Here is a 26668-nt window from a genome sequence, read left to right on the forward strand (position 1 = left end):
TATTATGATGCATCAAGGCAACAATATGAGTAGAAGAAATAGTAATATTTTCTAGTATATAATGTTATTATATAGTTATAAAATATTAAGCATGGTCAGTCTATAAGTATAATTTTAAATAATTTTAAAAACAAAATACTCAGTAGGTATACGGATATTTATGAATAATTAATAATTTAATTAAATATACTAAAACATGAGGGACAGCACTATGAGATATATACATATATACCATTCTGTCCTATAGTTCATTATTGCTTTTTTAGTGGTGAATGAATAGAATATGATGTAGTTAAAAGAAAAACCATACAGCACCTAGGAAATCTTTTTGCTGATGAACAATTTAAATAAATATGCCTTCTAGAACTATATATATATATATATATATATATTTCTCTCTCTCTATATATATATATATTGCTATCTCATCTCATCAAACAATTCTTAATAATTTCACTCATTAAAGAACAAAACTAATGCATTTTCTTTCGTTCAGAAAAAATAAAAATAAAAAATTATTAATTTTGTACAGTTATATCAGCACCACTACAGAGTACATATATATAAAACCAATATAAATATTTTTAATTAAATTTATTTGTTTAAAAATTAAGTAATATACATTGGACAAACAAGGTATGTTCTTGTGTAAGTTATTTTTTTTCTCCCTTTGTTTAATTAATTAAGTATAGTCTTAACTAGTGTAGAAAGCAATTCCAGAAAGTAAAGAACCTTAAAAATCATGATCAGCGCCATAATTCAAATGACAATGATTGCAATGATCATGACATCTTGTTAAATGAAATTGTGTATATATATATATATATGTATGTATGTATGTATGTATGCATACATATACGTGTGTGTGTACATATATATATATATATATATATATATACGGTATGTGAATATAAAGGAGGAAAAAGAAATTAGAGAGAAGAAGAAAAGCAGGTTGATAGGGCCCATGGCATGTCTCCTCACAACACCCATCAGAAAGATTGTGATTTAATTTTCATCTTTTAATTTCTCTTCTTCCACACTGCATCGTTTCCCCTATTCTTTCACCTTCTCAAATTTCCCAACACCTTTTTATCATTTCTTACCAAAAATAAACAAAGACTAATTCTCCATCTTCTCCTACCCAATTTTTCTTTTTAAACAAGCTATTACCACCGTTAAAGTTAATCAATTCTTATCACCACTATGTCAGCTTCAGCTGCTGATCAAGATCATGTAGCTGATCAAGGTAGTTCCTCTCGATCGACCTCTGCGGCTAACAGCCACCAGTCGCAGCCGCAGCCGGCTCCGCTCAGCCGTTACGAGTCGCAGAAGCGTCGAGACTGGAACACCTTTGGACAGTACTTGAAGAATCAAAGACCTCCAGTTTCAGTTTCTCAGTGTAACTGCAACCATGTTCTTGATTTCTTAAGGTACCTTGACCAATTTGGCAAGACCAGGGTTCACCATCATGGCTGCGTCTTCTTTGGCCAACCTGACCCACCCGCACCTTGTGCTTGCCCTATGAAACAGGCGTGGGGAAGCCTCGATGCGCTTATCGGACGCCTTCGAGCCGCCTACGAGGAGCACGGTGGATCTCCTGAGACGAACCCTTTTGGGAACGGAGCTATCCGGGTTTATTTGCGTGAAGTGAGGGAGTGTCAGGCTAAGGCTAGAGGGATACCGTATAAGAAGAAGAAGAGGAAGAAGAATCAAATCAAGTCAATTGATGAAGCAAAGTCGTCTAAGCACTCGACTTAGAATCTCTTCAATGGATATTGGTAAATTGAATTTCTTTGTTCTTGAATTGAATCATACAATCATCATCATCATCATACACAACATATATACATATATACATATGCAAATTCATTAATTTCCTAATATATTCAATTGTAGTAACTTGATCGATCCCACGATAATAATCAGGAAACCATCAGCATATATATAATCTTCTTCGTAAAGCTCTCGATAAATGAGGGTCTTCTTTTTTAATTCTTGATAAAACCCTAAACCCATGTCTGCAAAAACCCTAATCTTGGAGAGAACATGGAGAATGAGCAGCAGAAGGTTAGTAATTAATTTTTTTTTTACCCTAGAGTAAATGCCATGATTGAAGCAAAAGCACACATAGACTCTCTCTCTCTATCCATCTCTATCTATCTCTCCTCTCTCTCTCTCTCTCTCTCAAATCATGCAAATAGCATAAACAGTGTTGTTGTGGTTTCCTAATTAAAAAAATGTCTGAGTTATTTACTTTTTGGATTGTTTATGATTCTGTGTGGATTTTGTGCTCCCCATGAATGGCCATGTGATATATATCATACGTTGCATGTGATTTTTCATACACATATATGTGGAACTTATGTATATTTAAAACGTATATATATATATATATATATGCGCATAGATTTGGATTATCCTCCACAAAAATTTCCTTATTATGTTAGCTAGCTAACTAGTTCACTGTTGCATGATCCGGACCTTCTTGATCCCCAAGGATGGAAAATTAGAAAAGGACAATTTGGAGCTAGTCTTCTCGGCTCTGGTTAATTCATACATTTAAAATCTGACATAATTATTGGAGTATGAATTTGGTACCCTCTCTGCTCCCTGCCCTTTTTAACAAAAGGCCCAAAGAACAAATAAATAAAAAAAAGAAACTAATTATACATGCATCTCTTGTTAATATTCAGTAATTAAAGACAAACAACTATCCATCATATACACAAAACTCAAAATGTTTTCATGTATATACTCTTCAAACAGTATATTTATATTTTTCAGTAAATATAAACAACTCATTTCCCAAGAGCAATAAATCATAAACTTCAATAATAAATTATTTAAAAACTTAAGTTAGCAATATTTAAAACACTAATCTCTTATGAGAAAGTTATATACATATATTAAATTTTAGGTTTAAACCAATTATTCAAAAATTTTAAACTAACAATAAATAATCAAATATATAATTTATATATTTTTTCCTAGAAATAAGGGTAAACTTTCACTGAAACAATTGGAGTTGATATAATCTTACAATTACACACACTACAACTATGCCCACCACTTAACATAATTTAGATTATTGATAAAGCCAACCTAATACACGTAAAATATTGATTACATTAAATGAAATAACTATGGTCTAAATACTGGTAAAAAAATTAAAAAAATTACTACATATTTCTTTTATCATATTCAAATCCAAATATACGGCAATCGATTACCTTAAAATTGCACCTAGAGAATACTAAGAAAATTAGGTTTTATGTACTAATAAAAATATTTTTTACATTAATATATATATCTATAGATGTACTTATATATGTAAGCACCTAAGAATTGTAAACTTACAAATAATCAAGATAATATATAATAATTTTATAAAAAATAATGAAAACAATATTTAAAATCTTTTAACTATATCATCGTTTTGACTATATATTTGTTTAAGAAGAGTTAAACTTTTAGCATTATTGTAACACCATAAAAATAAGAAAAGAAACTAATGAAACTCACCCCAAAACTAAATAATAATTACAATACATAACAAACAAAGGAAATGATCCCCGAAGTACACAAAGTCCACCATAGATGGTTAGAGAAAGGTTGCTAAATGTTTGCATCATCATGGTGGAAGATGGAAGATGTCCCCTCAGCACCCTCCATACAAAACCTCAACGACCCATAACATTTGAGTTGCTTTTGATAATATAATGAAGATAGCCTTATTGTTAAAATTCCAACCTCGCGGTGATCCTAACGCTAGTTTTCTCAAGTACAAAACATGATCGAAACACATTATTACACGTAATAGGGATAACTTAAAAACTTGACTTCCTCAAGTATCCTAGATTTTACCAAGTATAAATCTGCAAGCTAAAACAAAGTTGGATATACATGCAGAAGATCATATATATTAGGTCGCGTATTGAAACTATAATGTTAACTCGACACAAACAATACTCTTGAGAAAACTTCAAGGAAAAGCACTCAAAAAAATAAGACAACTTATTCACATAAATAGGTAAAAGACAAACTCTAAGCTCAAAATAGTTACAAAATACAATCAATCATCACATTTAGACTGAAGAAATATTGTGCATCTGAAGGTGATTCTTCATCATGAATCGTAGAGGCAAGCCTCCTAATTCTCTTATAGAATAAAACCACTCTCATCCCATCCCACCGTATGCTTGTTTAACTCAATTCCTCTTAATAAGTCCACTTAAGTCCCTCAAATGATCCTTCTCTCAATTAAACATGGCATTTTCAAAAGGATACCCAATGCCAACTTCCCCCTAAATCACACTATTGCCCATAGTCACATCTTGATACACTATTAGTGCAACAACCTAAGAAAACGATGTCAATGATGAACTCTTCAACCTAAATATCTATAAGACTTCACTTTTTTTCCCTTGCCAGTTTTCATTGAGAAAACCATCTATTAGGAACTTTGAAACTCCTACGAGCTAAGATATTTATTTGATAATTCCCTTTTAAAAAGTTTATTCGGAGTAAAAGGGTTTCAATTAAGGGGAGAATTCTATTACTAGAAAATTGGTACACTACAGCTATAACCTTCCTCCATAGACTACTTTTATCTTGCGCATACCTCTATATCTATTTGGTGAGAAATGCCCTATTCATCATTTATAGCCTCTTTATCACCAATCGTCCATGGGGCTCATTCTTTGTCTCTGTATCCCAATTAACCAAGTGTAGTTTTTAATCTATTTGATACTACCAAATATATTTTTCATTAAAGAAATGTAAAAATTAAATAAGTCAAGACACATTAAATCATAATGAGTTGACTAACAGTTGATAAAAATATTTTTTCAAAAACTAATCTCGACTCCATTTTATCTGGGATTGATCTCTAAGTTAGGATTAGTGATACTACTCCCAAATGCAATCCTAAATAGTTTAATGAAAAATAACCATTTTTTCACTTGGTTTTCCTAGCCCAACCTAAGATATCTATGTCCAATAAAGAGATAATAGACAGTGAACCTTTTTAAATTAATATTCAATTTAGATATTGCCTCAAAATCCTTTTGACCACTTCTATCTCTTCCAATCTTGGCCTTCAAAAGATCAAAGTACTATATGCAAAACTGCAAAAATTGACTTGTAACCCTTCTATCTTAACTCTTATCTCAACTAAAATCTCTTTATCACCCCCTCATAAATAATACAGTTAAACATTGCATAGCATATGAGAGAGTGAATCCCCTTGCCTCAACCCTTTACCATATAAAAAAAGATAAGGTAAGTGATTTATACACAAGCACGAAAATTGATACTTTAAACATATAATAGTTCACCCACGTCCTCAATTTTTGTTTGAAGCTTAGCTTTTCAAACATCTTAATCTAAGAATGACCAATTGATCAAATTTGTAGCTTTTCTGAAATCTAACTTAAAGACTAACCATTTTTTTTCCTCTTTAAGTCATTTTTATTATTGTTGCCTTCATTTTTTATTTGTTTGTATTTTTTAATAAAACATATATGAAGTTACCAGAACTTGAAAACTAGACCTCAGGTTTTGATATTAACAAATAATTGATTGAGTTGATTCTGTCGAAGCTTAAGCTGATAGAAAAATATCCAATCAATTATTTTACATCCAAACATATTGAATGCACCTCTAAATTAATTATTATATTTAGTATACCAGTATACAGATATGTAGATTTCACTATGATAGTTTTATAGACTATTGAAAGAAAATTAATTAAGGGTGTATACTGATTTTTACTATAGTTCTTGTTTTCTTTACATCAATCTAGTTACTTGCTTAAAGAGCTTGTTAATTTGGTTAGTTATTATATTAAGGTATTTGTGACTAGATTTCTTAAATTAATGGTTCCCTTATTGATAGTTGTTAGCTTTTGTAGACATTTTGTTTAGCGATTTCTCATTCTTTAAAAAGCAAGTTATTCCAAAAAACAGTGTCAATTATTATGATGTGAGATTTTTTGGTCCTTAACTTGCAAAACAAACGTTAGTCAATAGGCAACAGGAGCCATATATCTTTATGATAATCCTTCGATATTAAAATGAGTAATGAGGAAAGAGATATTAGCATCAGAAGTTATTAGAGTGGTCAAATGTTATATGTTATTTTAGACGTGAGAATATTTATATGAGATGCTTATTTGAGATATATAATGTATAGAGAGAATTTTGGGATCCCCAACTTATAAGGACTGCTTATATATAATTTTTGCTGCTCAGATGGTTACTGTCATGATTAAGGTTAGGTGAGGGGGTAACTAAGATTTTGTTGCCTTAATTCTCATTGGGTCTATAATGATAGTAACATGTCAATTGAACTTAGTAGGGAAAAAAAAATTTGTTGGCTTTATTTGAGCATCTTTAATGGACTTTTAACTCCTCAAATAATTAGTTATTTGTCAATTGAAGTAGCTTCATGGCAAAAAAAGTTCAAGTATCTAATCTTTAGTGCTAAAAGAACACATCTTATAGATAGAGTAAACATCGAGTAACAAACCTAGCACATATGTAAACCAAGTGAAAACCAAATAAACGATTTCAAACTTCTTTTAGTAAAAAAAATCAGATAAGCTTTGTGAGTAGTCTCTAGCATTTGGTTCCATTATAATTCCCAAGAAAGCACGAGACTTTAATTTTTAGCATATTATATAAGATATATGATTCAAAATATGATAAATAATAAAAAAAAAAAAAACTCATCATCTAAAAAAGAAGGATTTTATTTGCTTCCTTATTGTAAATTGTGAAAACTTTAGTTAGAATTACATTCTTTAACCATATGGGGAAAATTATGCTACATGTAATTAACATATTCAAACTAACAATTTGTATAATTATATATTATTTATAATTCAAAACTATAGTAAATTATCTCTCGAAAACTATGACATTTGTCTACATACTAGTATGATAAAAGGAAAAGCAATCACTTCAAGAACTTTATACATGTGAACCATCTTGAAGCTAAGTCTAGCCATATCAAAAGTGCATCCAAAGTACAGTTAGTTTTTTCTTCGTGAACAAGTGCACTAAAAGCCAATAAACCATTGTGCATAACAAAATATTTCTATCATAATTTGGGTACTCCTACCGAATATTTTTTTTTTTTGTTATTTCCCAACTCTTTCTACCTCATTTATCCTTCTAAACTTTTGTTGCTTTAATTTGGATATGCCTTGATTACATTATGAATTTGTTCTAATCATAGTTAATTTTTCTTATTTGTTTATTCAAAGGTATTCAACTTTATAGATAACTTTCAATTTTATTCTTATTTATTTGGTTTTTTAGATTAAGATATATTTATATTACAAAGTTACTCGTTACCTTTCATTTTAAAAAAACAAAACAAAATGATCCTTCATAAAACATACGTAATCTCTTGTCATGCACGTTTCATCGAGTTAATTTTTTTTACATGAAAGTATTACGCAATTCAATTGTTGTAAGTGAACAAATCAACTACAACTAACAATTGCATTTGTGAACATTACTTTGCAGGAAAATCTAAGAGAGCGATGGGATATATATATAGACAGACTCATCGCAATTATGCATGTATTCATAGGGAAAAATGTCAAACTTGAAATACTTCATGCATACCCTCTAGACTTCTACTTCCGAATTTTAAATGCTTGTTCCATTTCTGAGTTATAAGCCTAGCAATAGATATATACATGTATGCATATATCATACTTATACTGTTTTAATAGAAACCAAATTTCATGTTTTATGCAATAGATTTATATATGTATACATATACATATATATATCACATTGTTTTGTATGTAGGTCGTTAATTTACATTCTAAAATCCCACAAAATGATAGATATATTAAATTATATATTCAGGAACAGAAAGTGTTTCTTGATTCATCTCCTCGCAAGCATAATACTTTGTTAGCTCATGTTTTATGTTATATTTTAATTCATGCTTTATCATAACATATTTAAGAAAAATATTTATTTTAATAGTTTTAATTTAATGTTATATTAAATAAAATAATTGAAATAAAATTTTTAAAATAATCTAAATTATTAAAGTAATTTTAAAAACATTATATTGTTTAAATAATTATATTAATTATTATTATATAACTTTTTAATATTTATTATTAATTATTCTATAATATAACTAACTAAATCTAATATCATATTCTAAATTGAAATGATTTTTTCATGATAAACTTTACTAAAACATTATTATTATTTTTTTAACTTTAAACTTTACTAAATTCATGGCAGAAGCACCACACACATCAAAAGAATCAGCGCGTTTATCACTTATATATATTGCTTCTATAAATTACTAAAACTATTTAAACTCCTACTTTCATATAGAAATAAACAAATTTCTAAATTTGAAATAAATTTAAACCCTTCACCCCTCTAGAATTTGCCAATCCATAAATAAAAAACCCTTTAGTGGATCCTAAACCCATTCTCAGTCCCATCTCCTCCTGTCAATGGATTAATTTTTGCTTTTGTTATATATATATATATATTTTTTTTTTGGCGACTACTTTAACTAAGAAAATAATATTTTTTTTTTTGACTGAATATATCGTGATTTGCCGTAGCAGCCATGAATTTAAGCACCTTTTGCCACCCCTGGCATTCCTATATCAATTTCTTTTCTATGGATTTTTGGGCATGATTCTAATAATTATAGAATATCTATAATCCAAGAAAATAGTATATTTCTCACCAAAATTGTAACATTTGCCAGAAAGGTAAGTACACTAAAAAGGGAAATCAATCACTTCAAAGATTATATTTATCACCAAATAAGTTTCTCAATTTGTGACAAACTATCAGGAAATTAATTTATGCTTAGAAAAATCAGATGTATAGATCCTAAGTCATATAGTTTCATATAGTTTCAACGTAATCCAAAAAACCTAAAGCCAAATTCAATGGACCCGTTTTTTTTTTTTTTTTTTTTTTTTTGCTGCATATTAATTAATTAATCAGAAATATATTAGTGAGGATGAAAAAATTTATTATAATATAAACATATTTTTTAATAAAAATATGAGATATATATATATATATAGAGAGAGAGAGAGAGATCAATTTTGGACTGAGTTTTGTAAATTTTAAACCTAGAACCAACCGCCTCTACGCTCAAAATGAAGTGGAACAAATTACGAGTTATGAATTTTCTTCCCGTCACTAAATAAACCATCTGTGCTAATGAATTTTGTTCTGTTCCAACTTTAAGATCTGCTGGACAAAAATTGCCCATCTACTCGAATGTTAACAATCCCCGACATGCTAACAATTCATTTCAAGTGTCACAAGCTCCAGGAACAGACGGGATCTATCTCTGCAAGAAAAACAAAATGAGTTGCAACCTGAATTAGAAAAAGTCTGTTCCCTGGAATCTAGATCCCGCGATTTTGAGGCAGAAAAACCACACTCCCTTTCTCAACCTTGAGAGACTTGCATCACAACTTCCAAACATACAAAAGATAAATCACAAGACTCGGAACAATATTCTCTAATCTGTCAATAGTCCTAATCTTGTACATTGCAAGAAAAAATCAAAGTTACAAACTACAATGTCCAACTTACAGATCTTTACCAACTAAACTCAAGACACAAAGGCCACACTCTGGCAACGAGCAACTAGCCAAATTAAGTTATAATAAGTTTTGGCTGAAACACAAATTGCAGGTAGAAAAGTATTTCTTAAGAACTCCATTTCCCAACTCTGCTAAATTTCTTTCGCAAGTATCAGCTAGAACTCTATATACTTGTAGGGTAAGTATAAAAATCAAGATTCTCCATGATTTTAGCCCACAGTAATTCTTTCCAACCTACCACTGACGCCAGCTAGCTATAAATGTCTGTAAGAAAGAACCAAAGATTATTAAAACAAATTCTGCCATAAATCATATTATAAAATCACAAAACTAAATCTATAGCCAAGGAATAGAATATAGCAAAATAGCCTGTAGCTGTTTCCTTATTTCATCAAACATGATTTCATTCTTGCATTGACTTTCTAGTTCAGAAGTAATAATAATAGGGACAGAAGGAAACAAACATCATTCCTAAGTCTTCCATAGTAAAAACGGATAAACTAGAAAGTTGAAACAATAACAGTAATATTTAACTAAGCAACTTCCACAAACATTTGGATAAGTAAAGCACAAACAACCACCACTGCCACGAACAGTGCATAAACATCATTTTAGATTGGTGTTCTCGTTGCAGACATCATATACCAACCAAGATAACAGAAGTCATCACCTTTCAGACTTCATATCTAAGCTCTATCACATTTAAGGATCTGAATCTCAAGCTAGAGCTTCTGGTGGATAACTAAAGGTGATAGGCAAATTGACAGCATAGGATTGTGCAAGTCGACATCTCTACCAAAAAATAAGGGCCACTTCACAGAGCAACATAAAAGTTTTCTTTATAGTGCAACTGATATACTGGAAAAGAAAAATAGAGAATATACTAAAATTTGAAAATCAATCCAAGTCAAACCGCAGATATATCTCTAAGAATGAAAATTTGCTAATAGTTCAGATCAGATAGAATTATGTCCAAAAAAAAAATCCAATCCATGAAGCACAGATCCTTAGCTTTCTACAAAGAAAAAGAGAACTCACAAGCAGATTGCATATTTATAACTCATCCCAGCAGCTCAAGCATGGAGGATCAAGTTGCTTGAGGAAAAAACATTTCCAGATCCAAAAGGCACATCACAAAATTCTAAGATAGAAGCCATTAACAATAACACTGGAGCACAAACAAACATCAGTCACTACCTTGAGAAATGCAAAGGACAATCTCAATTCCATCTGATAACCGTTTGTCAATAATTATCAACTAATCCAAGAACCAACTTAACACATACCTAATCCGAAGTCCTTTTTCACAAGCTAACTTTTAATATTTTCAGCATAAACTTTAATTTGAAATGCGGTGTCAAAAGCAGTCTAGCATAGTAGAAATTGTGGCAAAAGCTCACTGTTTCAACCCTTTTTATTAAAAGGAGGTGTTGTCAAAAGGCATTGGAAATGAAAGATACACATTTAGTACCTATTGACATGACTGCCAATTCACTGTTCGCAGGATTACATTAAAAATCTTTTATTCAAAATACCATGTTGCTATTTTACATACAAGTCCAATCAACTGCTGTGAATGGTATTACTATACTTCTCTACCTTTGTGCCTCTGATTTACTCCAAAAAAATTTAGAGTTCATTCTCCAAAGCAATCAATCTATAACAAATGTTTTCTCGGTCCTAGTTTCTTAGGTTACCCTTTTCTGGAATTCAATAAACGTATTTGAGAAAACAACATTAATCAAGTTTGAAAGTAGCACTTCCAATAATCCAAAACTCACACCATTAACATATATACTCCCTACACATTCTCCAAACTTGTTATCTTAATTAACCCTGATCCAAACTTGATCCACTCTACCCTAAAAAACCAAAATTCACATTAGCTAACCAATAAGAACATAACAACATTAATACACGCTAATACCAAACTTATCTATCAGACAACATAATGATCAAAGACTTCAAACTGACCTTAGTAAGCAACAAGGCTTCTCAATGGATGTAGCCTACATCAAATACCTAAAAAACTGTCAATTATCCATATCTGCACCACGTAGGTAAATTATGTTAAACATCTGGCTACCACTCCATGCTTCCAAACCTTGCTTTTACCATTTTGCATGCAGTCAGAATGCTCACTGAAGTGCAACCAAGATTGGAAGCACGGATATTGATATTGACATTGCTAGACAATTAAAAGGGCAAAAATAGTGTGTTAGAAAGATGAACACTAAGTACATAGTTCACACAAGTTAGGCCCGCCCATGTTTGCCAGGCAATTTAAAATGCACATTGCTACGTTGGAAGTAAAGTTTTTAGTGGAATGACAACTCATAAATAAGCTCTATTAAGTGAACACTTGGCAGAATTTTGAGGTTCACGAAGTAAGAGATATGTTTTTTGTTTTTCTGACATATTTATACACTAAGAGTAAAATAATTGCATAATGATCAAAGGAAAGGTAATTAGTATGGTCAACCCTCTTTCTCCCTAAACAGCCAGCAATTCAACTTAAATCCAACAGCCAATAAAATTATACAACCTTCGACCTTCTTCACGCAAGCATCAACGTATCCATAATAGCAAAAAGTTTTAAGAACGTAATCAATTTAAGCAAGATGTAAGCAAGGATTCCTAAATCTAACAAGGATTCCTAAATTAACAAATCCATATAAACAAACAAAACGTCCTCCTAATGCAAAATCAACATGGACAAAAACTAAACTCAACAACAAAGATGATCAGGATGAATCGTTCTCACTCACCACTGGAACCAGAGCGCTTGCCGCGCTTGATCCTCTCCAATTGAACCTGGGTATCCATGAACATCCTCATCCTCTGAACCTCTAAATCCTTGGCAAATTGCATCCTCTGCTTCTCCAAATCCACCATCTGCCTCAACTTTTCTCCCTCAACCCTCTCGTACACCTCACCGAACCTCTCTATCGCTCTCGCTAACCTCCTCAGTCCCCCCTCCTCTCCCTCACTCCCTCCTTCTCCATCCTCCCCCATTCCCTCTCCATCCTCCTCCTCTTCGTCACTCTCCGCAGCTGCCGCGGCCGCAGCAATGGCGGAATAGTTCCTCCTGAAATATCCATCGTCCGGCGCCCCTCTCTTCTGCGGCAATGCCGCCACCGCCGTCGGCGTGCCTGCCTTCTTGTAAGGAAGCGGTAGAGCCACCGGAGGCGAAAATCTAGCAGGAGGAGGAGGCGGCGTCGGTTGATGCGACGCCGTAGGCGAAAACTTAGGTGACGGAGAAGGTTTCTTCAGCGTAACATTAGATCCGATCAAACAATCCATACGCTCATAAAAAGGCCAGGAAGACGTTAGGGTTCCATTAGAAGAGGTAACACGAGCCTTCTCGATCTTGTACTTCTTCTTAATCGTATCGATCCGGTTCTTACACTGAACATCGGTACGGTGCGTCTTTTTGGTGTGACCATGGAGAGCGTTGACGGCGTCGGCGACTTCCTGCCAATCCTTCTGACGAAGGTTCCCACGGTTCAACTCGACGTAACGACGACCCCAAGCCTCAACTAGAGTGGCCGTTGCCTCCTCGCTCCAGCAGTCCTCGCGAACCGGCAAAGGACGAGAAGGAGGGGTTGCAACAGTTGCTGTAGCGGTAGGGTTAGTAGAAACAGACGGCGGTAAGGAATCCGTTTGATCGGCCATGGTGGTGGTGGTGGTGGTGGTGGTGGTGGTGGTGGTGGTGGTGGGGAATTGAGAAAGGCGATTTATTGGAAAGGAAGCGTAGGGGGCTAATATTAGGAAAGGAGAGGTCGGTGCGGCGATGACGCGCCGGACGCATGAGCCGAAAGAGTAGGGGAGAGAGAGGGAATAATAGAGGGAGAGGTAGTCGCCGGGATGTGGGAGAGCGCGTGAGCGGAAGCATTATCGTGCGTTGGTGGCTTGTTGCGGGTTATCGGAATCGGCTCGGCTACGTTTTTTTAGTTGGGGGGACGTACGTTTCCTACATAACTTACCCACTAACAAACACTTGAAACATATTACTTTTACACGCGCATCGATTCTGTCTGACCGTTTTATTCACACAGCAAATTCAACGTTTTTAGTTTCTTTTTTCCCTCTCTTTTTGGTAATGCCTTGGAATTAAGAGTTTATTAAGTGTAGTATTGATGTTTGGACAAGTTGTAAAAACTCCTTCTAGGGTTCTAAAAAGATAAGACATAAATAAATACTCTCTTCTTTTCAAGTAGAATTCAAAATGATATTTTATACTTTAATCTACTTAATTCGAACCGTTCGAATTTGATCTTATATAATTTTTTTGGTTGAAATACAAGTTTGAATTAGGTCTTATTCAGATTAGCAAGAGAAGAGAAATAGGTGAAGATGAATTCGGGCTTGACATTCTAAAATTCATCTAAACTCGATTTATTATGTATATATTTTTAAAAAAATATAAATTAGTATATATTATTAAACATATTAAATATACTCTTAATTTTATTTTCGTACAAATATAACTTAAATCTATATTAATATGAAAAATAAGTAAATCAGAGTTTGAATCAAATAACTCATCGATTCGATCTGAAAAATAAAAAGACTTTAAACTTATCCGGAGTTTGAGGTGAATTCGGGTTTACTCTTTACAGAGGTGAGTCAAATTAAGGTTTAGTGAAATTTACCTTGAACTTATCTAATTGTCTCCTTAGTTTTAGGTATCATTCTAATATAGAATGAGAAATTCTCACTTTTTATCTTTAACATCAAATGTTCACAATTGCTTAATTGATTTAGAGTGAGAGATTAGATAAGAGGGAGAGGCAAAGTGTAACGACCCCGAAAATTTAAAATAGAATATATAATAATTTAAGTGTGGAAGCGAAATAAAAGGTTAAGGTTTACATCCGTTATACAATAATTTAAAAGTACTGAACAAACATTATGGAATGAATTTTCTAAAAGAAACATGAGAAATAAAAAAAGTAATAGAAAATATGAAGTATCTAGCATCTACTCGCAATTTTCTTACGGATCGGGCTCTGGAACCATGTTTTCTTGATCTAAAATGGTTAAATAAAGGATGAACTACATTAGTCCAGTAAGGATATCACACTATATCAACAACATAGAAACAAATATTGGTCGAAAATCAAAACAACTAATGGAGCACTATATTCAAACCAATACATTTATCATTCATAAAATTATTTACTGTTCACTTACCATTGTGAAATTTATGAAAACAACGTATAGAGACAATAATATCATGTAGATTATAACTTCATGAACAAACAGTAACATAGAACATATCATAAATTCATATTCATTAATAATAAATCAAATCATAACCGTTTCTCATTTCACCAGCCTACTAGTATCCATGGGGGTTCATAAGGGTGTCCCCGCTACACGTGAACCTTTTCCTTAACAATCTCAGTTACATGACCGTCCTCATACCCCGTCCGGTATGAGCGCCAAAGACATTAAACCTCAATACCCCATCCGGTATGAGGGTGAAACGGGCCGTCTTCATACTTCGTTCGGTATGAGCGCCAAATTACCAAGTTTCCATATCCCATCCGGTATGAGACAACGTTCACGATAGGGTTCCCTATGTACCCAGTCCATCCACTATCTCTCATGATATCAAGTAAGACTGTCATTCTATTTGTTTACATAATCACACCACTTTCTTATTTTCCCTTAGTCTCCATTATCAAATCAAATATAATCACATAAACAAATAAACATGTATCCAGTAATGCAATCATGTCTCAAATCTCAAAATCAAACAGTTGTCAAGTAAGGTAGTAATACATGCATTTAAACCATAAAATACATAAACCAGATACCATCATGCTTTTAGACTGTAAAATAAATCAACATAAATCAACAGAGAACCATGCCCGGTTCGAGCTCCATTAGCAATCTGTAATTAATTATGCACATCTATTTAATTTGTACAAAATATCATATTATTATTTATTCAAACTTCAATTTTATGATAGGAAATAGAGTAGGAGATCCTTACTTGATTTGACATCAAAAAGTTAAATGGTTTACTGCGCCTATAGTACCAACAAAACGCGCTTATAGTACCAACAAATGTCCCAAAAAAACTCAAAATCAGTCCCAGGGCCTACTCGGCCAATTTAAAAAATCTGGCATAGAGGCTCTACCGTGCTTCGGTGAGTGGCGGCGGTCCGCCTTGGGTCGGCTATTTTCGGCCGAATTCGATCGATTTTACATCGATTCCTGCGAGCACACACACTAAAGGGCCTCGGTAAGCCGAAAAAATACGAAAAATCAAAATTCATCGACGGTAGAGCTCTCTGGTGCGGCGGTTACTCCGGTTCACGTTACGATTAGGTGTTTCGTTTCGGTCAACTTATAGAGAAGAAAACGGTAATCACAACGGTAGAAAAATTACACGGAATGGGAATCAAGAAGGGCCTCATCGGATGCGATTTGTGAAATTCCCTACGGCGGCGCCGCCGGGCTTCGTCGGTGTTTTTGGGCCAATTGGTTAGTTCTTTCACTTTGATTTAGCCATAGATGGGTTTAAAATTAAATTTCGTGCAAAAAAAAATTTTTTTACCTCTTTTAGTGGTCGAAAAGGGTTCCGATGCGGCAATAGGTAGCGACGGTCGTCTCCCCGGCGGTTAGGTTATCTTCTCCGGCGATGGGTTCTGGCAGCTAAGGTTAGGGTTTAGGTGCAGATGGGTTTATTTATACCCATCTGCTTTTGATCTAGACCATCCATTACTTTTGATCTGGACCGTCCGATCGTGATTAAATAGGGAGTGAATCTTGACCGTTCATCATGATCCAATTTGGACCGTCCGTGCGCGATTCACTCTGGGTCATCCGTACGCGTAAGAATGGATCTCAGTCGTTCGATCGCGCGCACGCGGATCGCCCACATGGCTTCCCCCGCGTGGCCTCCCGTGTTAGCGCCTCTGCCACTTAACGCATCCTGGTTGGTCAGGACTGCTGACCGTCTGACATGACGTAATTTTTTTAAATTATATTTTGACCCCAGTTTCTGATTTTTCTTTTAAAAATATCTACAGAATCTAAATTTTCACCCCTTTTTCTAAAATTATTTTCAATTTAATCATTTATCAATTTACTCAATTTTTTTCATTAAATTAAAATAAAACAAAATATAGTAAAATAAATTAAATAATTAGAAAATTACATTTATTAATAAAAAAAAATTAGGTGGGTGTTACACAAAGCCAATCCAAACACTCACAAAAAAAAAAAAAAAAGAGAAAACGAATGAGAATAAGAGTCAATTATGGATGAACACACAAAAGTGCATAATTTTATCATAAATCTATAGATCCAACTCACCTTTTTTTAGATTTTTTTATATTTATCAATAACTATAAGTCAATAAAGATGTGTAAGATACATTAATCTCTATTTCAAGATTTTTCTTTTTTCAAGTGACAAAGTTAATTCAATTTCATACAATTTAATAGGATTCTCTACATGTTTTTTTTTTTATTCTAAGTAGAATTTACAATTTCTTGTCTATTATTTTTTACTCCAAGTGACATTTAAGATAGCAATAGCTTATACACGGACCAATAAAAAATATCTCACATATCGTCAAAACCGGAGCATGCTGCATGGCATCCCCGTTGACATTGGCACCACGCGGGAAGCCATGTGAGTGATCCATGTGCCCAGTGATCCGCGTGCCAAGATGCGTTCTCTCTTTAGATGCGATCAAACGGACGAGATAGGTCATGATGGACGGTCTGGATTCGCCACGCCATCAGCCTAAACAGAAAACCATCGAACAGTCCTCCTCGCTCCACATCGACACAAACAGACGACTCGGATCGAAGAGGAGATGATATTTAAATTTCTCTTTGCAGGAGAACCCAACCCTAGTTGCCAGCCCCTGTTGGAAAAGAAGATCGGGCCCCGGCTGCAACGGCACCGAAGCCACCATCGACCGCCAAAAAATGTAAACTTTTCTCCTTCTAGCTCGAAATTCGATTCTAAGTCTCCTTGTAGCCATATCAAAGCAAAAGAGATGACGGATGAATCGAAAACCGTGAGCAAAGCCCGGCGGAGCTGCCACAGCCAAAACCTTAAAATTTCTCCGATGAGCCCTTTCCCATTTTTTGTTTCACACAATTCTTTAACCATTATGTTTACCGTCCCTTTCTATGCAAGATAACTAAAGGAGAAACCCCAGCTACGAAGGGGAACCGGCAGAGCTACCGCACCCGGAGACCCCCCGCCCCCGCTGGCAGGTTTGGTTTTTTGATTTTTCTGGTCAATTGAGGATTCCAAATGTGCTTTTTGTATTCGACCAAAACTGGCTAAAATCGGTTAGGCTGAGGTGAATTGCTGCTATAGACGACAGAACCGGTGCCGGAGCATAACGGTGTCACCATGCTGGAACCCTAAAATTAGCCAAAAAAAAATTTCAATACCGATTTTAGATTTTTGGGGTATTTTTGGGTACGTAACAATTATTTTAATTCCCACAGAAAAAATTCATGAAAGCCAGGGCCTGCCAGGAGGCATAGTGAGTAGCACAACATTTTGAAAATATCGATCCCGGTTAAGAATCTCTCACCCTATTCCCTGTTAAGGTAAATTAAGATTTAATAATCAAATATCTTGTGTCTTGTAAAAAATTAAATAAAACCCTAAAAATAATTACAGGTCACTAGTGGAGCCGGAACCAACCAGTTCATATTTGCTCTAATTTTTTATATACTGTTTAAATTGTTTACTATTATATTGTACGTATTTAAATTGATGATTTTGAATTATTTTCTCAATTGTTTGATTTACGTTACTGCACATTCCTGTGTCGGTCTGTTCTGAAATAAAATATCTCAACTATATTCTTAATTTACATATCACATGTTGACATAACCTACTGTTAATTTCTGAATACGAAATGTTGGCATGAAATTGACGATTGATTGATGATATAGATATATGTATGAAATACTTACTGGGTACCCTGAAAAAAGGTAAACGAATTCAGTACATAGGAAATCCTACTGTAAACATTACTTCAGCCGGACGGGACTGAAGGGTTCCATATCGGAAGGGTTTTAAGAGACATAATTTACCTTCATACCGGACGGGGTATCAAGGCGATGATGTATTTGGTACCCACTACCGAACAGGGAATTGGGACAGTCGGGTTAACTGACAAATTTAGATATTGAGTTCACGAGTAAGAAAATATCCCTATGAACCCCCATGGGTTCCAGTAAGCAGGAAAAAAAGAGAATTGCTAATCTTGTTCACTTATAAATGAAATCATATTATTATCTGAGTATTTGTCTTTATAGGTTGATTTTGGAAAACTCGCAACAGTGTATGACATAAATGGTTTTCTTTATTGTCAAACGAATTTACTTAAATAAAGAGTTCTATTAGTTATTTTATGATTTTTATCAACCTTCGATTTTCTGTATCAATGATTAGAGTGATATTCTTACTTGGCTAATGTACTTCACTCTTTCATTAACTATTTCATATTAAGAAAACCATAATCCAGATCCCGATCAGCAAGATAGTTGTGAGTAGTTCACATCTCAAACTTCCTTCAAGTGCTACTGAAGGTTAACCCATGTGATATCTATTTATTTTTTTTTAATTATCATTTGTCTTTTTTTTATGAACCAATGTAGAATGGACATTCCCGCATCCCTATTTGGTATTTTAATTTTACTGTGTAAGGAATGTAAACTCTTATTTTATTGTTCGCTTCCGCATTTAGATAATAAATCTCTTTCTTTTAGTTTCAGGCTTTTACAACAATTCAAAGTAAAGGGAATTTCATTTCGTGAGTGATTAGTATAGCTAGTTTCATGTAAACTTATTTTTAAAAATGAGGATTTTTTGAAGAATATATTGAATAACAAGCATGGATACTAATATGTTTGATATACACTATCGATTTTAGATCAATTTCTTATTGCACGTTATCTGAGTTATACCAATCCTAAATATAGAGTAGCTTTAACTTACATTAATCATCCAAACTTTTGATTTGTTCATCAATGTGTTATATTTTTGGTTAAATTGTCTTCAAATAGTTATTTTTATCTTCTTGTTATTTGTTTAAATACTAAATCAAGTATGGTTTAAAGACAGGAAATATGATGTATATATTATTGTGTGGTAATTGTCATAAGGTGACCTTATGATATGATTTAGAATGAGGTTACATTTGATATGTTAAACCTTCTCATAAATTTATTTACGCAAGATTTCATGGTCATTAATATATTACGTAAGCATACTTTAACACATATCCCTTCAGTGACATCGTTAAAGGATAAATAGAGGTCTTTTACAAGTTGTTCATCTCCTAAATACAACCTGTTTTGATTTTCTAAAGGTAACCTATTTTGATTTTCTAGTTTGTGTATAAATTTTAAATAAAAATTGTTTCTAAATTATAGCATTACGCGCTATAAATATTTGTATTTTAGGTGTAATGGATCGTTTAAGAAATATTTGTTAATAACTTATTTTTATATAGTATTAGAGCATGGCCATGGAAAACTCAAATTTCTTTTGCGCTATAGCTAATTTGGCACCTATTGTGCCAAGTAAAGTTGCTCCTACCACTACATCTTTTTCTCAGTCTACCCATCATACTCTCTCCAGTAAACCCACACATACAAACTACCTCAATTTTTATTGATTCCTAATTGCCAAAGCCTTCATGACATCATTGCTGGAAGTTCTTTTCCTCCACCTAAAACCATTCCACCACTAACCAAATTGAATTTTAGAGATGCCTAATATAACTTACAATACTTGGTTTTGACAATATTAAATGTTATTAGCATGAATTATCCCTTCTTAATTTGAAGAAGTTTTTACCCACATGTAGGTGATTAATAGCTCTTCTAAAGCTTGAGAGGCCCTATGTAATGTTTTTGGTGCATTTTTAGACACCCAACAATTTTAACTTCAAATGAGTCTCTAAATATTAAAATAAAAAAAATGATAGAACTGTTACAAAATATTTAAAAGAAGCCAAACTTACTGCAGATGAATTAGACGTAGTTGATTGACCCTTGTCTCCTACTAAACTCAATGTAGTAATATTGTGAAATTTGGACTTTTTTAGGTCTAAAAGTAGTATTTTAAAAATATAAATAAAAATACATAACTAATTACAAAATTAGCCAAAAATAAAATCATTTAAAAAAAAAAAATGGAAGAATGTCTATGGCAAAGTTTTGGAAACTATGTGTAACGCCCACTAATTTTTTGATTTTTATTATTATTATTATTATTAATTTTATTTAGTTTATTTTATAATTTTATTATTTTAATTGATTTATTTAATTTAATTTAATTTTTTTTTAATAAAAATAAAAATAATAATAATGATAAAATGGGGTAAAAATATTATTTGGATCTAATTGAAATTGATTTTGGAAAAAAGGGGTGAAAATTAGGATTCTGGGGGTATTTTTGAAAAGAAAATCGGAAACCGGGGGTCAAAACGCAATTTAGAAAAATTGTGCCCCGTCAGCGCCACGTCAGTGGCCCAGTCAGTAGCCCTGGCCAACCAGGACCTGCCGCATGGCAAGACCACGTCGACCCGAGAACGGGCCACGTGGGCGATCCGCTTGCGCGCGATCGGACGGCCCAGATGCGTCCCCGCGCGCACGGACAGCCCAGATCAAGTGTGCGCATGGACGGCCCAGATTCAATCAAGTACGGACGGCTCAGATTTAATCAAAATGGACGGCTGTGATTAAAAGGCAAAGTGGTATAAATAAAACCCCCACACCTGACCACAAAAACCCTAGCCGCCTGCCCTCGCCGGAGAAGACGAACCAGACGCCGGAGGAGCCGCCCGCCGCCACCCGCCGCCGCACCGGAGAGTTTTTCGACCGCCGATCGAGGTAAATTTCATACCTCCGGCTCGTTTTTCAATGCTGAGTTCCCCTGTGGCTAAATCGGAGCCAAAATCCCGGCCAAACGGCTGAAAAATACGGCCAAAACCCAGCGGCGCCGCCGCGCCCTTCCTCGGTTTTTGCCTCCGATGAGGCCCTTCCCGGCCTCTGTTTGATACAATTTTTATATCACCGTAATCACTATTCCTTTCTCTACAGGTTGTTCGGAGCCAAATCACCAAAATACGAACCTCGCCGGAGAGCCGCCGCACCCGAGAGCACCGCCGCCGGTAAGCTTCGGTTTTTCGTAATTTTTTGGCCGTCCGAGGGCCCTAGGGTTGTTTTCTCACAGGGACCGATGCGAGTGTGGCCGAATTCGGCCGAAAACGGCCAACTCGAGGCGAATCACCGCCTCAAGCGGCGGCGCCGTCGTGCCGGAATTGCGATATTGGCCAAAAGGGGCCCTGGGTCTAATTTGGGATTTTTTGGGACACGTGCAGGTACCAGTAGTGCGTTTCAGTTCCCCGGGAAAAATTCAGGGAAAATTAAGGACAGCCTGTAGGCGCACTGTAGAGCTGTATTCGGACCCCGAAACAAGTAAGGACCTCTCACCCTATTTCTTATCACGGTATTAAAGCTCAATAAATGATAAAACGGTATTTCATGAATCAATAAATGTGTGAAATTGTTTAAGGTCACTAATGGAGCCCGAGTCTGGTGTGTTTGTCGGTCAGCTGTTGTTTGGCATATTTTACAGTTTTAAATGCAGTATGGGGTCTGATGTTTTCATTTCATAGTTTTGTGTGCATATATCACTGTTTTATTGATTATAGGTTGAATGACTGAGAACCCAATGTTGTATGTTGTCTTGTTTGGCATAAATTACTGGTTTGCTTGTTTATGTGTAAATTGATGATGCTGACTGAGGAAAATGGGAATGAAAGGTTATGTCAATTGATAATTGTATAATGTGGTCAGCCTGACTAGATATCCTGGAGATGGTGGACGGACTGGGTCCGTAGGGAACCCTACCGGGATTGTGGTCTCTCATACCGGACGGGGTATGGAGGCCTTATGTGTTTTGGCGCCCATACCAGACGGGGTATGGGGACGGCCCATTTCACCCTCATACCGGACGGGGTATTGAGGTTTATAGTTTTGGCGCCCATACCGGACGGGGTATAGGGACGGCCCTGGAATCTGATTACAAGTGTTAAGGGTTTACGGGTAGCGGGACCCCTATGGATCCCCATAGATACTAGTAGGCTGGTAAATGAGGAAAAATATATTGTGTAATGATTGAAATACAAAATGCGTGATAAGTATTATGTTATACAATTCATATGATTTCATGATGATGATAATGTTATTGTTTTCGTATGTTATTTTATGAATTTCACCGATGTAAGTGGATAGTAAAGGATTTTATTATTGATAAAAGAACTTGTTGTAAATTATGCTCCATTGGTTTTTTTTTTGTTTTCTACCCACCTTTACCTCCGTGACGGTGAGATAGTGTGATGTCTTTACTGGGCTGGTGTAGCTCATTCCTTATTTAATCATTTCAGATCAGGAAGACATTGTTCCCGAGCCCGTTCCGCAGGAAGACGGTGAAGGGGACGCCTGAAGACTCCGTAGTTATATTTATAGCTTTTATTTTCGAGTTTTCCTTTTAGTTAGTTTGTTCTTTCATACTTTGAGCACGTTTTTTGGTTTTTGTGTAAGGGATATTAATCAAAATTTTTATTACGCTTCCGCATTTGACCTTTTTAATACACATACTTTATTTTAAATTTCCGGGACCGTTACACTACGAGAGGGAATTCAAAGAGCAAGAGATTTAATATTATTATTTTCGAATTTCAGATACAGATATCTATGCTGAAGTTAAAAAAAATAAAAGAAACTACAAATTCGTAGGTACAAAGGAAAGACAAAAAAATACTAATATTATATCCATTTGTTGAACCACAAAGTGTTAGAGATATCTAAATATATATAAGGATCGAGAGTTTTAGTAGAAGCATGTGTAAGATGAAGAAATCTTAGTAACATGGTGCATTCAACAAACAAGACAATTCGCACATATGATCACTTTTCGAAAAACACGGGATATAAGAACCACCCAATCACAATATAGAAGATCTCCCCGTTGAACTTGGATCAAGTGAGGTAGAAGGGCTAAGAGTATGGAAAAGCTACCTATAATCAAACCTAAAAATCGCCACTTACTAATTGGACAATTTATTCCTCAATGAACTAATTCACTTTTAACGTAATTTTAAAGATAATAATGAGTGTTTATCTCATTTTCAGAGGAGGAATAATAATTGGATTTGAGGAATATGGATGGGTGGAGGTCAGCTTCTGACAGGTGCGGATCATGGGTGGGTGGGGGAATGCTGGCGGGGGGGAAGCGGTTTCGTCGATGTGGTGGGGTTCACGGGCGCCAATCATGCGCCGGTTGCCGACTAAACGCGTGTCTACCACGCTCCCCTTCGGCTCCTTTTATATCGGCTCGGCTCACGGCTCCGTCATTCACGTCTTCCGCTCGGCTCTTTTACGTCGTCGTTTCTTCTTTTTTTATCTGTTTGGTTTGTTGATCGGGAACGGGACGGTCAAGGGTTTGGTTGGTTGTGGGTTCCGCCGGTTAGAGTTCTGTCCGTTTCCGCAATCACGATTTGGACGAGAGGAAGTGTTGTAGATAAGGTCTGCGCTTCTGTTAGGGGCCCACTATACTTTTTATTGGTTTTCTTTGGATTCTCTCTCTAATTGTTGTTTTTTTTTTAATTATTATTATCTAAATTTATTATCATTTAAAAATTAAATGTATGTATTTTTGAAAATTAATTATTGTATTTTTAATACAATAAACTTCTTTTATTATCTTTTTTTTTTTCTGAAAGGTTATTTTATTATAAAATTATTGTAGATAAATCACATCAAAACTTTTTGATTTTGAATTTAGTTTCATTTTATTTTATTAATTAAATTTCTATCTTATGCAAAAAAAATATATATATTTAAATTATTTATTTTTGTATAAAATAATATAATCATATATATAAATAAAAAGTTGAATTAGTCATTGAAGAACTTGATTTCACCACCACCAATTTATAGCTGAAAATTATGGGGTTGTCTTTTGGCTTAATAAACAAGAAGAATGCTATAAATTGTGTCAAAATGAAGGTAGATGTTGACATCCACATTCCATTAAAAAATCAGGGTTCTTGGTAGCAAAACTACACAACTTAAAATATTATATTTAATTCAAAGAATACATATTTTTCTTCTTATATACACGCTTGTAAATTTTGGTAATTAAATTCTATAACTCAAGTATTTTTTAAATACGTTACGTCAGCAAATTTCTCACACATCTTTTTATAATATTCAATAAAATAAAAAATAAAAAATTAGATATTTTTATCTCAAATAGTGATATTATAAAACGAAGCATAATATAATTCAAATATATGTTTATATTTTTTTTCTTCATCAATCTCATAAATATGGTAGGTGATGTGTACTTAAAGTCTAAAGGTAAAAATAACAATTAGACATAAGAAAATGGCTAATTTGGCGAGATTAAATTTGTGATAATTTGTAGTTTTGTGTATAATATGACAAAAGCTATCACATCATTAATCATACATTCCGTAATATTAGTTTAAAAAACATGAAATTTTTTGCATAAACATATTTTAATATGATAATATATGTGACTACTTTCTACTATAAAAAAAGATAGTATTTTTGCAATAGAAAACTAAGAATGAATTATGCGACAACTAACTTTAACAAAGATTTTTACAACGGTCAATGGGTACTGTTGATTTCGATCATTATAAATTTCATCTCAATATTTCGTTTTAAATTTATAAAAAAATTTACTATAAAATTAACGACTGACCAGTTCTATTGCTAGATTATCACTGCAAAAGTCGTCACATAAAATAAGAGAAATGCAAACATAAATGTTAATAGAAATTAGCGATTTATTTATCAACAATTTTATATTCCACTGAAAAAGCTATTAGGTCGGAAAGAATTTCAAATGACACTTCCCCCTCCTCCCTTCCTTGGAAACTCCTAGACATTTATCAAAATATAAGATTTCGTCAAGAAATTTAAGCTTGTTTTTTGAATAAAATGTTAGATTATATGAATTGTTTTAATTAATTAAATACTAATATATAGTTATAAAATATATGATAGAGTATATTTTTTACGAATAATTATTTTAATTATATATCGATAACTTTGTTTATTGTATTGGTACTAGAATTAGATTTTAATTAGTTATAGAATTATATTATTAATTAAATATTAATAATTACGAAACATAAGATAAATTTTAAGTAAAAGATTAAGTCTGGTTAAATGTCTTTATTCTTAACTAAATGTTGATAATTAAGAAATAGAAGATAAATAGATATTTAAAAGATTATTATGCTAATTAAATATTAATTACTTTAATTTTTATAAAGACACACGGACTTGGGAGGAGGATGTGAAGAGAAGCCCCTCCAGTTTCTTCGAGGTTTTCTAGGGAGCAGTTCGTACCGTTTTCCGGGAAATGAGCATCAAAGTGCCGAAAGTGTCCGCTCGAACTTAGGGCCTCCAGCAGCAAGTAGACAACGCGAATTAGCATTTTAGGATTTGTAATTAATCACGCATTTGTCTTACCGGAATATATTTAATGTTAAATATTAGTGTTTATTTAGTTAACTAATCTTAATTATTAAATCAGATTATTAATTAATTAACTAAACCAATTTAAATCATCTAAATGATTTTTACATTAAAGAAATATACTATTAAATATTTATAACCAATAAATTAATATTTTCAGTTAAATTTTAAATTAATTAATTTTATTCTTTACCGCATGGCTTGTTGCAACAATTGTTTCACCATATTTCTTTTTTAAAAAATATATATATATAATTCTACCACAATTTTTTTAATTTTGCGATGAACTTTTACATTTTTATGATGGATTTTGTGATAAAATTTGTGACGATTATTTAAATATTCTTTGTACAAAAAGCTTCAACCTATTTGTTCTATATTCTTCGTTAATATATTTCTGTCACTGATATTATTAAATTTTTTTAAAACTCCGCCATTAGCAAATGCCTAGTTTTGTAATTGACAC

At 33.6% G+C, this 26668-nt stretch overlaps 1 protein-coding gene and 1 pseudogene across 5 annotated transcripts; one reads left to right on the top strand and one right to left on the bottom strand.

Moving 5' to 3' along the window:
* The first annotated feature begins 1038 nt into the window (after positions 1-1038).
* LOC110821894 (protein LIGHT-DEPENDENT SHORT HYPOCOTYLS 10 pseudogene) lies at positions 1039-7769 on the top strand (annotated as a pseudogene). Its single transcript, XR_015813327.1, has 2 exons — positions 1039-1778; positions 7533-7769. The product of XR_015813327.1 is annotated as a protein LIGHT-DEPENDENT SHORT HYPOCOTYLS 10 pseudogene (transcript).
* A 1330-nt stretch (positions 7770-9099) lies between these two features.
* LOC110821990 (trihelix transcription factor ENAP1-like) lies at positions 9100-13682 on the bottom strand. 4 transcript variants are annotated; one of them, XR_015813425.1, is made up of 3 exons: positions 12388-13680; positions 11594-11666; positions 9531-9883 (listed from the first exon to the last, which is right to left on the bottom strand). XR_015813425.1 is itself a non-coding variant. In XM_022051983.2 (2 exons), the coding sequence occupies exons 1-2, from the start codon at positions 13292-13294 to the stop codon at positions 9329-9331; spliced, it is 939 nt and encodes a 312-aa protein (XP_021907675.2). In that variant the 5' UTR covers positions 13295-13682; the 3' UTR covers positions 9100-9328. The 4 variants fall into 4 exon arrangements, 3 of the variants coding, with proteins under 3 accessions (XP_021907675.2, XP_021907677.2, XP_021907674.2); XM_022051983.2 differs by lacking the exons at positions 9531-9883; positions 11594-11666 and adding an exon at positions 9100-9360 and having other exon boundaries at positions 12388-13682; XM_022051985.2 differs by lacking the exon at positions 11594-11666 and having other exon boundaries at positions 12388-13677.
* Between the last annotated feature and the right edge of the window lie 12986 nt (positions 13683-26668).

Source organism: Carica papaya, chromosome 7, assembly GCF_054855325.1.
Source record: "Carica papaya isolate Zhongbai chromosome 7, ASM5485532v1, whole genome shotgun sequence".
Classification (NCBI taxonomy): Eukaryota; Viridiplantae; Streptophyta; class Magnoliopsida; order Brassicales; family Caricaceae; genus Carica; species Carica papaya.

Excerpts from the sequence above, each read along its gene's own strand:
- LOC110821990 (XM_022051982.2), bottom strand. The coding sequence starts at position 13,294 with ATGGCCGATCAAACGGATTCCTTACCGCCGTCTGTTTCTACTAACCCT. Across the intron at positions 11,808-12,387 it reads CAAGCGCTCTGGTTCCAGTG|CAATGTCAATATCAATATCC; the intron begins GTGAGTGAGAAC and ends TTAATTGTCTAG.